Source organism: the organism of the source record quoted next, unplaced genomic scaffold (genome assembly GCF_019419815.1).
Source record: "Pyrus x bretschneideri cultivar Hongxiangsu unplaced genomic scaffold, Pyrus_bretschneideri_v1 Contig48, whole genome shotgun sequence".
Taxonomy (NCBI): domain Eukaryota; kingdom Viridiplantae; phylum Streptophyta; class Magnoliopsida; order Rosales; family Rosaceae; genus Pyrus; species Pyrus x bretschneideri.
In genome coordinates, this window is record NW_025999785.1 from 1,522,758 (window position 1) to 1,538,368 (window position 15,611).

General features: G+C 38.3%; 3 protein-coding genes and 1 long non-coding RNA gene across 5 annotated transcripts; 2 read left to right on the plus strand and 2 right to left on the minus strand.

Annotated features, from left to right (window-relative positions):
- The first annotated feature begins 529 nt into the window (after positions 1 to 529).
- On the plus strand, positions 530 to 4,574 carry LOC125470035 (zeta-carotene desaturase, chloroplastic/chromoplastic-like). Of its 2 annotated transcripts, none has more exons than XM_048568393.1 (14): positions 530 to 810; positions 1,182 to 1,306; positions 1,518 to 1,652; positions 1,743 to 1,815; positions 1,908 to 1,981; positions 2,199 to 2,303; positions 2,449 to 2,693; positions 2,778 to 2,892; positions 3,054 to 3,096; positions 3,197 to 3,353; positions 3,487 to 3,615; positions 3,742 to 3,814; positions 3,922 to 4,086; positions 4,176 to 4,574. In XM_048568393.1, exons 1-14 carry the CDS (start codon positions 675 to 677, stop codon positions 4,341 to 4,343), a joined length of 1,743 nt encoding a protein of 580 aa, XP_048424350.1. In that variant the 5' UTR covers positions 530 to 674; the 3' UTR covers positions 4,344 to 4,574. The 2 variants fall into 2 exon arrangements, with proteins under 2 accessions (XP_048424350.1, XP_048424351.1); XM_048568394.1 differs by having other exon boundaries at positions 532 to 810; positions 2,805 to 2,892.
- An 880-nt stretch (positions 4,575 to 5,454) lies between these two features.
- On the minus strand, positions 5,455 to 6,648 carry LOC103954428 (DNA damage-repair/toleration protein DRT102). Its single transcript, XM_048568395.1, has one exon. The coding sequence runs from the start codon at positions 6,563 to 6,565 to the stop codon at positions 5,633 to 5,635; it is 933 nt and encodes a 310-aa protein (XP_048424352.1). The 5' UTR covers positions 6,566 to 6,648; the 3' UTR covers positions 5,455 to 5,632.
- A 1,687-nt stretch (positions 6,649 to 8,335) lies between these two features.
- LOC125470102 lies at positions 8,336 to 10,196 on the plus strand. The gene is made up of 2 exons (XR_007252346.1): positions 8,336 to 9,342; positions 9,573 to 10,196. It is a non-coding gene; the product is annotated as an uncharacterized LOC125470102 (long non-coding RNA).
- A 2,002-nt stretch (positions 10,197 to 12,198) lies between these two features.
- On the minus strand, positions 12,199 to 13,779 carry LOC103954433. Its single transcript, XM_009366266.3, has one exon. The coding sequence runs from the start codon at positions 13,430 to 13,432 to the stop codon at positions 12,440 to 12,442; it is 993 nt and encodes a 330-aa protein (XP_009364541.2). The 5' UTR covers positions 13,433 to 13,779; the 3' UTR covers positions 12,199 to 12,439.
- Between the last annotated feature and the right edge of the window lie 1,832 nt (positions 13,780 to 15,611).

A 15,611-nucleotide genomic window follows, 5' to 3' on the forward strand; every position in this document is an offset into this window, starting at 1 on the left:
GTTCTGAATAATTAATCTAACCCACGTCTGTTATATCAACTCTTACTCATAAAACCATGATACATTCTTCCACCTTGAATATTATCTAAAAGTCTTAGTGGCGCATTTAGCGTTGCAAAGCGAAGGAAGCAGCGCACTTCCCACGTTAACGGTTTGCTCGCGTAATTTCTGCTGCTTCACCAAATTTTGACATACAAGACAACAAACTTCTCCAACAATTTCCGAACCAACCACAAACAATCACTACCACCTCCCATTAACAAGTTTATTTATTTATTTAATTTTAGAACAAACGATATTATCTATATTAAGGGAGTGCGCTAAGCCTCACACTAGGTTAGTCATGATAATATGATTGAAATTCATCTTTGTCGAGAATCGAACTTTAAGACCTCTCACTTACCGTTAAGAAAAATATAGTAAACTGTATACCAGAATTTGCACATGAAACTTTGGTTCCTCCAAACTCACTCACTCCTCCGTTACGCGACAAATTCTCACCCTCAGCATCTACTTCTGATACCCTCTCTCAGTCTCTCTCTGATGGTTCAGAGCTAGTTTTATTTCTCTCTCTCTTTCTTTACACAGACCAGTTCTGTGGTTAGAGAGAGAGAGAGTGAGGAGAGAGAAGAGATAGTGAGATTGAAGTTGTGGGTTTTTAGAAGCTTGAATCCATGGCTTCTTGGGCTCTTTCGCCGGCAGCTCCAGTAACCGGTCGCTGTATAGTGACTCCTGCCAGGACAAAGTGGTCCTCCTCCTTCTGGGTTCGTTCTTCTCTGGACACAAATGTTTCTGACATGGGGGTTAACGGTAAAGTTCCCTTTTTTCTTAAGCTCCATTTTGTCAATTTTCAATATTTCTAATGCTTTTTGGTTAATTTTAATTTCTGGGTTTCTTTCTTTTGGTGAATTATGATGAATTTGAGGAAACTTGTGATGGGATTACATTTACTTTAACTGAATTTATGAAAAGTTATGGGCTTTTGATCAAAAGTTCAAACTTTTCAAGTTCCAAATTACTTTAATTCACAAAAATACCAAGCTTTGTGCTAAAATTTGAGGTTAATACTTAATATTCCCACGAAAAGTTAGAATGATATGATGTTTAGTGATGAAGTGAATGATTATTTACTGTTTGAGCTACTATTTAGTGTATACTGAGATGAATGCTTAATCTTCCAGCTCCAAAAGGGTTGTTTCCACCTGAACCGGAGCGTTACCGAGGTCCAAAGCTGAAAGTGGCCATTATCGGAGCTGGACTCGCTGGCATGTCAACCGCGGTTGAGCTTTTGGATCAAGGCCATGAGGTTTGGCCAATTTTGTTTACTTTGTCTGAATTGTATGTTTCTTTCAGTTTAGAGCTACATTGCTTCAATGGATGAATTGAATTTTTAAAGTTGGAAACTTAGACTGAAACTTCTCAGTAAGCTAACTTCATAATTTTCTGTAAGGTTGTTTGATGACTGATTGTCTTTTCCAGGAAAACTTGTTAACATGTGTTCTTTGTAAATTCTGCAGGTGGATATTTATGAGTCGAGGCCTTTCATTGGCGGCAAAGTGGGCTCTTTTGTTGATAAAAAAGGGAACCACATTGAAATGGGACTCCATGTTTTCTTCGGTTGCTACAGTAATCTTTTCCGATTAATGAAAAAGGTGGACAACTTTTGCTTGCTTGAACTTCTGTTACACTTGTTAATTTTACGTATAATCGCTAACAAGTTTTCTTGGACCACCACTAAACAGGTGGGTGCAGACGAAAATCTTCTTGTCAAGGATCATACTCACACTTTTGTAAACAAAGGGGGTAACATTGGTGGTATGTCTTGGTGCCTGATCTTGTATTTCAGGGTTCATTTATGAATCACTGATCTCCAATGTACATTATCTGTTACTTGATTTTCATCGCAGAACTTGATTTTCGGTTCCCAATTGGAGCACCAATACATGGGATTCTTGCCTTTTTGTCTACTAATCAGATTAAGGTACGACTGACTTTACTGCAAATCATCATCATTGTCACATCTCATTACCAGTATAGAGAATGAAGCATTGTTCGCCTTTTGTCGGGAAAGACAGTACAATAAAAAAAAAAAAAAAACTGATACGCTTTTTCCTTATTATCATTTAGTTGATTAATCCTAGTGAATCAAATTGTAATGGTGCTTTTTCTGTTATTGATTTTCCTTTATAACTGTTCAGACTTACGATAAAGCAAGAAATGCAGTGGCTCTTGCCTTAAGTCCGGTTGTAAAGGCTCTTGTTGATCCAGATGGAGTGTTGCAGGATGTCCGGAATTTGGATAGTGTAAGAATGAAAGCTATTTCTATCTTTTATTTTGGTCTCCATTCATTGTATTGTTAGTTGAAACTGGAAATGTTTGGAAGTCTTTTACAATTATTATTTTTTTTTTTCAACACAGTATTATAAAAACTGGACTTGGTTTTTGCAGATAAGTTTCTCTGATTGGTTCTTGTCAAAAGGTGGCACGCGAATGAGTATCCAGCGGATGTGGGATCCTGTTGCATATGCACTTGGGTTTATTGACTGTGATAATATTAGTGCTCGTTGTATGCTCACTATATTCACATTGTTTGCCACTAAGACCGAGGCTTCCCTTCTACGCATGCTCAAGGGTTCGCCAGATGTTTACTTAAGTGGCCCCATCAGAGATTATATCATTGAAAAGGGGGGCAGGTATATCTTTGTAAAAGATACAAGAGCTTTGCATGGAAATGAAGAGATAACGATTGTTTTCTTTTTCTGTTTCTCCTATATCAGTTGGAATGTCGTTGTCTGCTGTAACAGGTTTCATCTTAGGTGGGGGTGTAGAGGAATACTGTATGATAAATCTTCTGATGGAGAAACATATGTTGCCGGATTTTCGATGTCCAAGGTAACTTACTTATCATATTGCTTCTTTTAATACAAATGAAATTTAATAAAGATCGATTTCTTTGACGGCTGGAATCTTTTATTGTGTTACCTTAGATGCTTGTGGTGGAACTTGTGCTTCTTTAAATGTAAATACCTAAAGTGTTCCTTTTATGGTTGCAGGCTACAAATAAGAAAGTTGTGAAAGCTGACGCTTATGTTGCAGGTTTCTGGTTTACTCTCGCTTCTTTGTTCCCTTCCTTTTCCGAAAATCTATTTCCAAGTTCAGTTGAATAAGTTATTCTCTCATATATGTATGTTAACAGCATGTGATGTGCCTGGAATCAAGAGATTGCTTCCTTCTCAATGGAGAGAATTGGATTTTTTCAATAATATTTATGAGCTAGTCGGAGTTCCTGTTGTCACTGTGCAACTTAGATATGATGGTTGGGTCACAGAGTTACAAGATCTAGAGCAGTCAAGGTGATTCTCCCTTACACACTGAAGTACTTGGATGTGACAAGGGTTTTGCTTTTGTGTTAAGGACCTTGTAGAAATCTTTATTTGTTTTTTTGCCTCTTTCAGACTAATGGACGGGGATATTTTTGTTTGATAGGAAATCGAAGCAAGCTTTGGGATTAGATAATCTCTTATATACTCCCGATGCAGATTTCTCTTGCTTTGCCGACCTAGCGCTTACTTCTCCTGAAGATTACTACATTGTGGGACAAGGTTCACTCCTCCAGTAAGGAAAACATACCATTTGTATAATTCAGATATATATATATATATATATATATATATATATATATATATCCTATTCGCACTAATATAGTTTTGAACTTGAGGCTGGTGCTTCTTCATCTTGCAGATGCGTTTTGACACCAGGTGATCCTTACATGCCTTTACCAAATGAAGAAATTATAGCAAGAGTGACGAAACAGGTAATTAGCTTATAAAGAACACGTTGCATACGTTAAACTAGTTAAACTGCAGTTAGAAGAAACCAATAGAAACATCAAATTCTGAACCTTAAAAATTTCAATTCAAGGTTTTGGCTTTATTCCCATCATCCCAAGGTTTGGAAGTCACTTGGTCATCAGTTGTCAAAATTGGGCAATCTCTCTATCGGGAGGGACCTGGCAAAGATCCGTTTAGACCTGATCAGAAGACACCCGTGAAGAATTTCTTCCTTGCCGGCTCATACACAAAACAAGTATGTTTGCGCAAGTGATTTTCCTATACAAGAGTGAAGAAAGAAAAATGTTGTAAATTCTGAGTTCTAAATGGCTGTACCCTTTACAGGACTATATCGACAGCATGGAAGGGGCAACTTTGTCCGGCAGGCAAGCTTCTGCGTATATATGTGATGCAGGGGAAGAGTTGGTGGGATTGCGAAAGAAGTTTACAGCCCAAGATTCTGGGGAGTACACAAAAGCTGTTAATACTACCGATGAGCTGAGTCTTGTCTAACAAATTGCCCGCCGTTCATTGGTTAGCAACTTAGCACAGAAAAACCCTCTTCAAATCAAAACGTGGAGTAAGCCGGCGAGTTTGACATGAGCTGGCTTTGTTCTTTACAAATGTTTTACAATGTTCTATATCGGTATAAAAGTATAGAAAGGTTAGTGCCATTCGTGAATCCTGCGGTGAATGTAAAACTGGTGAGCATGAAATATAATCGTCACATGTTTTTCCCTTGCACTATTTCTGTCAATAAGTACAAGCCTTGGATCACATGAGCTTTTCAGTTGTATTAGCATTTCTCTGGTACAAACGACATCGTCAAACTTTTAACATCGAACAAGAAGCGATGATTTGTCTGCTGGAATGCCCCTAACAGACTTGGCCCTGCATCACAAGTAGGCATTATACCGATGCAGACGGAAGTATCAATAAGCTCGAAAATCGCATCAGAATCCAGAGCAAGGTCAGCTCCTCTCCGAGTTGCATATGCAGTTCGAGCAAGGAAACTGTACAGGATAACCCCTCCGCTCTTGTCACTCCTCATCCTGAACAGTGCAGGATCCGAGGCGCTTTCCGGCAACCCTAATCTCCAACACATTAAGATGGTATCTGGGAATTCCTGCAGGCACAAGCTTCGTTTGAAAACTTCCTCTTATCTTCGCATCATTACCAAATTGCAGAACCGTATACGTTCCCCATTTTGCAGTCCGCGACGGTAAGCAGTAAGAGAAGCGCATGTTAGTTTCGTTCTAAGTGCGCTACGATGGACCACTGCCCTCCTCCTAAGCCAAAAATGCCGGCCATCGCATTGTTAGGACCACCGAAAGTCATGTGCCGGTTATCAAAGCCAAAACCAAATGCTACCGGAAACCTGAGAACGGTGTTGTTAGAGCTTGGGAAACCGAAGGTATCAGTTGAAAACGAGTGCAATTGGTGCATCATTCACATTGAACCCAAGTTTCATCATCGCCGGAATCCACCATTAAGTAAGGTGGATACGGTTTTGAGTCTATGGACATTCATTCAACCGCGAAGCAACTGTAACGTTATCTCAAATTAATTGCCGTCCTTCGTACATTTTCATAAATACGTGATTGACTTGATATACCAAAAAGAGTAATCACACCAAGCACACAACTTTATTGTTCAAACACAAAGTTGCTACATTTTAAAGTACATAATCTCCAAAACATGCATTTACATAAACACGTATTCATCATCTTCAACACTTGAACACAACCAGCAAACACTGAACTTTCCACCGCCAACGCCACCGCTGCCGCCTTTGACGATTTTCACTCGGACCCCTTCTCCAATTCCTGCTGAACAGCCTTCTTAGCAGCCTCGAGATCCTCATCAAAAAACATGTCCCAATGGCCATCCCAGGTGATCAAAAACTCAGTATCTTCATAGTACTTGACTCTGTGCACATCCCCCGCCGGAGTAAACAAGTAATCACCGCCGGTCAGATCGAACCTTTTCTCTTTAGTCAAATTCCACACGCTCTTTTTCCCCCACAGCACCACCAGATCGTGCCCGAACGTGTGGTGGTGCGCCGGCTCCACGCTCCCGGCCTTAAACCTAACAATCGCCGACGTCGGCGTCTCCCTCAGAATCTTCATCGACCCGCCGGGGATAATGTCGATCGGGTTCAATTCCCTGTTCTTCACCAAACAGCAGATTGCGCAAGAAGCCTCCTCGGAATCCACAATTTTATTAGCCCCTCCAATTTTGGGCATTTCTTGGATTGAATTGTCGAGGAAGGACTCGACTTCGGGCGGCCAGGGTTTGGAATCGGAAGCGGGGCAGGGGGATTTGAAGGGGGTGTTGAGCCAGGTGTCGAGGATCTCGATGGCGGAGTCGGGTGACGTGGACATGCCGGAGACGGCGAGGACGTTGGAGTTGTTGATGGATCGGGCGTTCTGGGCGTCGGAGGGAGTGAGGCACGTGGCGGCGAATACGCCGGGGAACTTGTTGGCGAAGATTGAGACTCCGACGCCGGTACCACAGGCGACGAGGCCGCGGATCTCCTCGGAATCGGAGGTGGAGGAGGAGACGCGGCTGCCGACGTCAGCGGCGATGGAGTAGTAGGAGGAGGTACCCAGGTCTTCGACGTCGATGTTGAGGGAGCGGAGGTGGGACACCAAGGCGTCCTTAAGAGAGCAACCGAAGGAGTCCGCGCCGGCTATGATTTTCAGTGGGCGTTTGCTGGGAGCTTCTTCGGCCATTGATGAACTCTGAAGCTTTGTGATTGGAAACGGTAGCGTTTTAGAGAGAGTGAGAGACTGGTATCAGTGGGGAAGAAGATGTATATCTGGACCCAAAACGTCGTCCAGAACCAAGGTAGGAATCGAAGTCTTTGTCAACGTCACTGTAAACTGTTGTCTTACTTACACGTGTTATGCAATCATTAGACTGGTTTAATCGTATTATCGCATCCAAAACAAGGTTAACCACTTAATTATACCAAGTGCATTTTTGCTGATGGGATGGCAACAGGAGGAATTGGATTCAGATATGTCATCTTCTTACCCAAATTCGTTTATTTTCTTCAAACTCAAATCCGTAGAATTCCAGAACTGGTTTTCTCTATAACGGAACCCGTCGGATGACCCATTTTTTATTGGAGAACGGTTTTTCCTATTATGATATTTATATATTTATTTATATTTTTAACTAACTGAGAATATTAAAAAAAACGATATTAAATAAATTGCTATTATTAATACAATGGATACAATGCATCTAATTAATTAAAAATTTATATTACTAAGAAAACATTTACACTCTTAAAAATTATAAGCATTAATTCCTATTATTAATGATAAAAAAGTAAATAATTAATTTCATATTTAATAATGCATGATTATTAACAATCCATTTTTATATAATAAATATTCATATTTTTTTATTCATAAATGAAATGGTTTGGTTTCGGGTATGGGCTTGGGATGGATACCCCAATAATCATAACCGAACCCGAAATCGAAAAATTTACTCGACGGTTATCCATAATCATAAAATACTCGAAATTTTATACCCAAAACTGAACCATTCGGATCAGTTACTTGCGGGGATCGGATTTGACGGATTAAATTGCCATCCCTAGATGAGGTAATGCTTATCTCTTATTGATTACCGTTTTAAATTAATTTAATTTCATTAAATAAAAAACGAATTTTAAAAATTAAACTAATTTAACAGTAATTAGTGTTGCTTCTTTACGGTTGGAAAAAGCCTCAAGTTAGAATTTGTCGTTCCCGCTAATAAAAAGTGAGAATCATAATGTAAATTGCTCAGATGATTTCAAATTTGAATGATAATTAACAAAAGATAATCTTTGGGTTGAATGGGCTCTCTATTCCAACAGGCCCAATTCCTCCTACCAAATATAACCCGACCCGACCTTGGCAGTTCACCAACTGTAATAACAGACTCGGTGAAATATGAACCCACCAAAACAATGGCTTCCTCCGCTCCCGCAGTCGATGGTAACAGAACATTCAAATTTCGATTTTCAAATTTACTTCAATTCCTGATCGTTGGTTGCTTTCTGATCCATTTATGACCGTTCATTACCCGGGCAATCCACGGCATCCGGTGCTCCCCCGCCGCACCGGATAACAACAGAAGCAACAATCACAGGAGAGAAACCCCGCAGGTTTTGAAAATCGCCGTGAGCGGAATCACTGAGCTTCTCAGGCCCTCTCCTCCTTCAACAAAACAACCAGGTACTTTTTTTTCCTAATTTACCCTTCCCCTCACTTTCCACTTGTTTCCCCATGGAATGAACGAGGATAAAAATGGAGAACTATAAAAAGTTAGGAAATTTAACTAAAATTAAAAAAATAATATTTTTACACTAAAAAATCAACCCTGATAATATGCATTTTACCCTTTATTTTGTCCTTATCGTCAAAACTCAAAGTTTTCAAACCATTTTCATTAATTTTTCTTAAAATGTTCTTTACAAAACTTCTTTTTTTTTAATCGAAAAACACTTAGACAACTTTTCTTATCGTTAAGGATAATTTTTTGTATGATTAGGATAAAAAACAAAAAATGAGTCACACTTCACGGTTTTGAATTGAAAAATGTCCTTAATAATAAAAAATTTGTCCTTAATGATAAAAAAATTGTTTCTGAATAAAAAAGTATTTCGAGGAGCTTTTTATCCTCTAAAGATTCAATGTTTGGGATTTTCACGCAAATTAATCTATTCGAGCATTCGATTGTATGTGTAAATTTGAGAATTTGGATTAATTCTATGTGAAATTGTTGAATATGATGTTTTAAATCATCCTTAATTGTACAATCTTCTTGGCAAAGGTTGTTCCTTTCTAACTTCTTCTAGTGGTTATGAGCATACTATATAAAGTCATGAACCTTCAATATTGGTCACAATTAATTGTCTGATAAATTTGGTGGTGAAGCGAGCTCTTCAGATTTCGCTTCTTTTAATTTTGGATAAATTACATAAAATTATCTTAACTATTGGGTCAATCACAGCTTCATACCCCGTCTTTAAAAAATATCAATGTCATACCTCATCTACAAATGTGTTACAATTTCAAACATTCCGTCAGTTGTCTGTCAATTCTTTCGTTAAATGCTGACGTGGAGATGAATGGAGTGAATGACAACGGAACCGATGAGTTTTCAGTTTTCGGCATTGATGATGTCGTAACGATTCTCAAATCTGATTTCGAGAATGCGTATTTCGTAACAGTTACCTACCTGTACTGTTTGAATGAGAGCTTCCTTGCGCATGACTGCGTATATGAATGTATCGTTAACCGATTGGTTTCCTTTTTTTTTTTTTTTTTTTTTTTTTGTTATTTCACACTTCTACTTTGTGTTTGGTAAGAGGGATTTTCACTTCTGCAATTTATACAGAAGATTGTATCTTCGAAGATCCAACTGTTAGATTTCGAATTTTCGAGGCAAGAAAATTCTGCGGTTCTCTTTCGTTTCACTTCTACTTGATATAAACTGCAACATGCAGGTATGTAAAAATATGTGTCTGCTTGTCATACACTTCGAATTCGATTGCATGCTCAATGTTTCCCCTACTTGTTTCTCTTCCCTGGTCATAAAGTTTTTGGTCAATCCGCTAATTTTCATGGTCTTTGGCTGGAGTGACATACCTACAGGGCGTCAATTTTTATCGGTCTTGCGGGATTCTTTGTAACTCCTAGCTGTCTGTTCATCGTAACAATTTTAATCGGTCTGCAGGACATACCTAAAACTTCCATGGAGGCCTCTCATTTGCATCGATGGAGGTACGTTCTATGACTAAGACTATAAGTTTAAAGTGAGAACAAAAGCGCTTTCATATAAGGCACGCCGAGACCAAGAGCTGGAATGTCTCTGGCCACCTGTTCACACCTGCTTATGGAAGATCCAATGACTGAACACGGTAAGTCTTCGAACTTCGAACGAGGTTCACAATCATTTTACGTTAAGATCAATAGGAGTTGCTAATCAGGACCACCACGGAAAGACCAACATTATGTTCACTGGTACCGGTCGAACTTTCAGTTGTCGACATTCGATTCCGTAGTTCCAACATTTGAAGTCCTGTATCTCGGCGAAACTTGAAAGTCTGGTTAGATTTTGCTTCTTTTGATAGTACTAGACCTTACTTGGTACGCTTTGTTTTTGGTATTTCTTTTGACTTGTGCCAATGTAACGACGTAGGGGAATCCAAATGTAAACATAATACCTATTCCTGTATGTGGGCTTTTGTAGATGCAGAAGTTTATGGTTGTATATTATTTATGTCGATTAAAATTCTGTCTAGTTCTGTATAGACTTTTCTAATGCTAAAATATACTGGAATACACGTGATTTGGTTGTTATTTTGTTCCATTTCGGGTGCTTTCTACCCTTTAGCATCTGGCCAAATAATGTGCTGTGTAAAACCACCACGAAATTTTCCCGGCAACTTTGTGCTTGTAACTATTGCAGACAATTGCAGAGTCAATAAATCATATTACAATATTTACCAAGGTGCTAAATTTTTCAATTTTATTTGCTTTCTACAGCAGAGAAAATAAGAGATGAAATTTTTGTAGTGCTTATGATGATAACAAAGAGAAGAGATCCTCTCTGAATCTTTCTCCAAGATCATTAGATCAAGTGATTCAGACATTTGAAATTTTATCTAACAGTCCACTTATTTTGATCTTTTAAAAATTATAATAATTTTTTACCGTTAGATGAAATTTCAAATACCAGAATCATTTTATTCGTTAGCCTTGTAGAAAAAATTTGAAGAAGATCTCTTCTCGATTACAAAGGGGCAGAAGTGTACGTTTGCAATGATGAGCTCCTCATGTTCTTGTAGATGCATTGGGAGCTCCTCATGTCCTTGCGCAGAAAGTCGAGGCCTTTTTGTTAAAGGGCATTAAAAAAGGCTACTAGAGAATCCTAAGATGAATAGACTTCAAAATTTGAAAATTATAGTGATTAGACTGCATTTATACCCTACATGTGTGGGTAATTACATTGGTTAGAAAGAATCTTTTTTCTCTATACACAGGAGCGGGTGTGTTTATAATAGAATATCACTTGTATATAAACAAAAATGCATATATACTTATATAAAAAGAAATAGAAATGATTTCAAGATGCTTTTGGAAGTTCCTTTTTGTTTTGCACAACTTATTTTGTAGATTCTTATTTTTTAGGTTTTTTTGGTCAAAATGATCCATAAGGTTTGGATAACACATCACTTTGGTACATGAGATTGAAAATCAATAGAAATGGTCGCTGAGATTATTCACCATCCATTATTTTGGTCATTCCGTTAAAAATTCCGTTAAGTATTTCGGAGCTCCTGGTCGAAAGTTTGGGCAATTTTCAAAGCTTCGTAACTCAATCATTTTTTAACCAAATTCGACCCATAATATATCAAAATGAAGATAAAAAAAGTGTAGAACAATATTATAAATATTTGGAAGACCATTGATTGCCAGAGATGGCCAGAAAATAGTCTAAAAGGTGACTGGTTTACAGGAAATCTGGAAAACTCGCCTAAAACTAGGTAAATTTTAAACGTTCATAACTTCTTCAATACTCAACGAAATCAAGTGATTCAAAAACAAAAATCATATTTCTCGATGAGATAAAGAGAATGCTAACTTTCTTGATGGATAAATCTCCATGGTTTGGCCAGAAAATGGCTTGAAAGTGTCTATCTTGGTCTTAAGTTAGCCACTTTCGAGCAGTTTTTCTGGCCAAACCACTATGAATTAGTTGTAGAGAGAGGTACCATTCTCTTCTTCTCGTTGAGAAGTATGATTTTTGTTTTTGAATCACTAGCTTTTGTTGAGTATTGAAGAAGTTATGAACATTTAAATTTTACCCAGTTTTCGGTGAGTTTTTCAGTTTTCCCGCGGACCAGTCATCTTTCAGGCTATTCTCTGGCCATCTCCAGCAACCATTGGACTTCTAAATAGATATAATATTATCCTACATTTTCATATCTTCATTTTGATATATTATGGGTTGAATTTGGTTAAGAAACGATTTAGTTACAAAGCTTTGAAAATTGCCCAAATTTCCAGTCAAGAGCTCCGGAACACTTAACGGAATTTAAAAAGAAGAATCAAAATAATGAATGGTGGACAATTTCAGGAATTATTTCTATTTATTTTCAATCTCAGGGACTAAAGTGATCTGTTATGCAAATCTCATGGACCATTTTTGCTAGAAAGCCTACTTTTTAAGTTTTATTTGAAGGGGTTTGGTCATATGTCATACCCCTCTTTTTCAGGAAGGATAAGGTTTATGTCACCTTTTTTTTTTCGTGTTCTTCTTCTTTTTTTTTTTTTTTTTTTTTTTTTTTTTTTTTTTTTTTTTTGTGGCTCTATAAAAGGTAAGATTTACATCCGCATAATTAGATGTAACATTTTTTTTTATATCAATAAATTTTCTCGAGATTCTCAAAAAACAAAAAAATGGAGAGGTATGCGGTGAAAGTAGAAAAAGAGTGTTCGGATGTCATTTCCAAAAGGAAAAACACCAGAAATTTACAACATGAAGGAGTAATTATTTCCAATTTCAAACCATCACATTGGAATTTAAGAGATAAAGTGTCAATCCCTCTTCCAAGCATACAACAACAGAGAAAACCCTCCATTACTACCACATGACCTAGTTGATGAAGAACATGAACTCCTCCCCCCATCACTACTTTCCTCTGCCCACTGCAGCACGCTCGAGCACGATGGTGATGGAGACAGCGATGCGATTGACGGCACTGTTGTCGAAGCAGTCGACATTGACAAGCTCTTCCTCATCAACTTCTTTTCAGGACCTACCATTTCCGGCCACACTCCACCATCGCCGACTTGAAATACAAACACACCATGACCGTTCCCATTACTACCACCTTCATTATTAACCCAATTGAAGACATCCCAATAAAATTCAAATTCTACTCCGCCAACAAAAATCTTCTCATTGCCTCTGAATTTCCAAGCCAACCTTTTGACAACCAGGCTTGTTATTCCATCTACTTTTAGTCGAAGTGTACCTTCACTGCACTCTATTCCAATTTCGTGTTTGGATCCCAAGAACTGAGCTCTGGATATGTAATTCCTGTGTCCAAACACATGTTCCCGCCTTGACAGTAGTGCTGGTTTGCCGAGCTTGTGAGTTGGAACTAACCCTGATCGCCTCTTCAAATCGTCCAGAAGATCCCCAAGAAAGAATTCAAGCCTTGCATTGCAAGAAATGGCGATGTAGAAGCATGACTCGGCCTCGGCGGAGTTGTGAGTGAAGTCAGCCCGGGTGAAGTCCCAGTAGAACTTGATTCTTTTGTATTTGCTGTGGGTTAGAGAGATGGATTTGGAGCCCGGTCTGGTTCGAAAGAATGAGAAGGTTGATGGGTTGAGGGAGACGGTGAAGGAGAACGAGTCAGAGGCATGGATGGTGAGGGAGTGAGAGAAGAAGGTTTTGGACCAGGTGAGAGTGAGATATGTGGGAGAGTTGCAAAGCTGAGTTTGGTATATGCAGGTTATGAGGTTTTGGGGTGCTTGAGAGGTGCTTGAGGGTGTGCTGGGCTGGCTGAAACATGCTGGGATCATGATGTTCCAATTTTGGTGTTTGTTGCTCAAGCCATAAGCAGTTGGAGAATTGTGTGGGAAGTTTTAAGGTGGTGAGAGAGAGAGAGATTGTGTGTTTGGAGGTCTAAAGGATTAGTCTTTGGCTTGGTACTGATGGGGAGTTTGGGATATTGAGGCTTTGCTACCTGCTATTTAGAGTAAATAATAAGAGCTTTTGGCTTTTGGCTTTTGGCTTAGAATGTGGTTGTGGCTTTGAATCTTGAATGATAAAAGTTATAAGAGGATCCCATCATCACAATCATCAGCACCAGTAGCTAAGCCTTACATTCATGTTATATCCTCCTTAATTTGCGCCTTTGACAGACTTTTAAACTCTCTCTCTCAGGAATGGGAGTGAGCTGGGTTGCACTAGGGTTTCATTTGGGTCACAGTTGCAGGTGACTTCTGGACTTTTTTTTTTAGTTTACTTTAAGGGTAAGTAGGGCTCTTTTTTCTCTCTCCCTATATATAATTTGTTTTTCTTCTTGTTTTGCCGTCTCAAAAGGAGATTTTAGAAGATGGGGCCTTGGGGAAAGGAGAGAGTTCCCCAACCACTTTTGTATGATAGCTTCAGTTTCAGTCAATCAAGTGGAAATGCATCATATGATATCAAGATGACGACACACCAACGAAACACAGCAAGTAGATTGTAGGCAGCAACTTCTTGTATTATTACAAAACAAAAGTATTGAGCAGAAATACAAGTAAATAGAATCGACTACAAATTTCTAATCTAAAATTAAACGAAATGACATTGAATGTGAACAAACAATTATTTGCATGCAAACAATAGTTTGATGTCCTTTTATTAACGTTGTAATGTCCTTTGAATTATGTTTAAGATGAAAAGTTTGTAATCAGTTTCATTCAGTTTGTGTAACCTTCCCGGGTTGATCAAGATGGCAAGACACCAATATTGGTGTCACTGATGAAACATGGCAAGTAGATTGTAGACTGCAACTTCTCGAACACAAAAAAACATGATATTTTGCTTTGATTTTCAACAACTAATCGTTTTGAATGCCGATGAGCATGCTTAATATTTAGCCAAATGAGGACGAAACAAGTGTCTCTTGGGACGTTGCACGCTGTTTGGCAAATTCCCGGCACAATCCCGATCTCCCAGCCAGGGATCGTTCTTCTTTTTAGGCTGCATGGATTTGATCCAAGTTTACCAAAATCTGGTTAAGCTACAACTAACCTACCTAGTTTACGATCCAAACGAGGAGAAACTAGAAAATCTTGGATGCGGAGAGCCATGCTATGTCATATGTTCGTCCAAGACGCAAACCGGGCTATTTTGATGAATTTGAATGCAGGAGTCTCTCATATGTGTTTTAGACAGACAGTTGACAGAACGACACCCGCACTTAAATACCCCAAAGAATTATTAAGATAATTCATGTGCAATATGTACTTTTGTGCCTATACTTCTATAAACCTAGAACGAAGGTTATAGTTCTGCCAACTAACTATTTCGTAGAGAAAGACAACAATGTTAGAAAACCAGTCTTTTATAATCTTAGATTGATTTACCAAAATTAGTTTCCCTCCGTATAGGAAACGAACTTCTATATTATGGGGGTAATATCATGTCTTAACATTTCTTATTACAGGTAATCATGACATTTCTCATCACGTGCGGGTGATGTATAACAATCTTCCTAAATCTTTCATTACGTGACTTATAGATCTTTTAAAAAATAGGTTATTTTATCTTGTAAATTTCGTGATTTTTATACTATATGTAGTTTTGAAATAAAACCATATATTGTTGTTAAAAGGATCGGCGAACGCTAAGGTAATAAAAATTGCTCCATATATACCATCTGAAAAATAAAGAAGTATTCCAAAATTTTCAGTTTCACATCTTTTTGCCTATGAATATCTTATTCCAAGCATCATTCATTTACAATCTTTGGTAGCTATATGTATAGAAAATACCATAAAATAAAAAGATCATGAAAATTAATTGATCTCAGCTATTTGCATGTTCTTTGCCTTTTCATGTTCAGCAGCCCTCATGAGGAGGCTGCCATGTTCAAGCGCCACCAGCACGGGCGAACCCCCGATTCCCCACGCCACCGCGACCATTGTCTCAGCCAACAGAGTCTTAAACTCTTGACCATCGATCACACCATTTTTATCCGCATCGAATCTG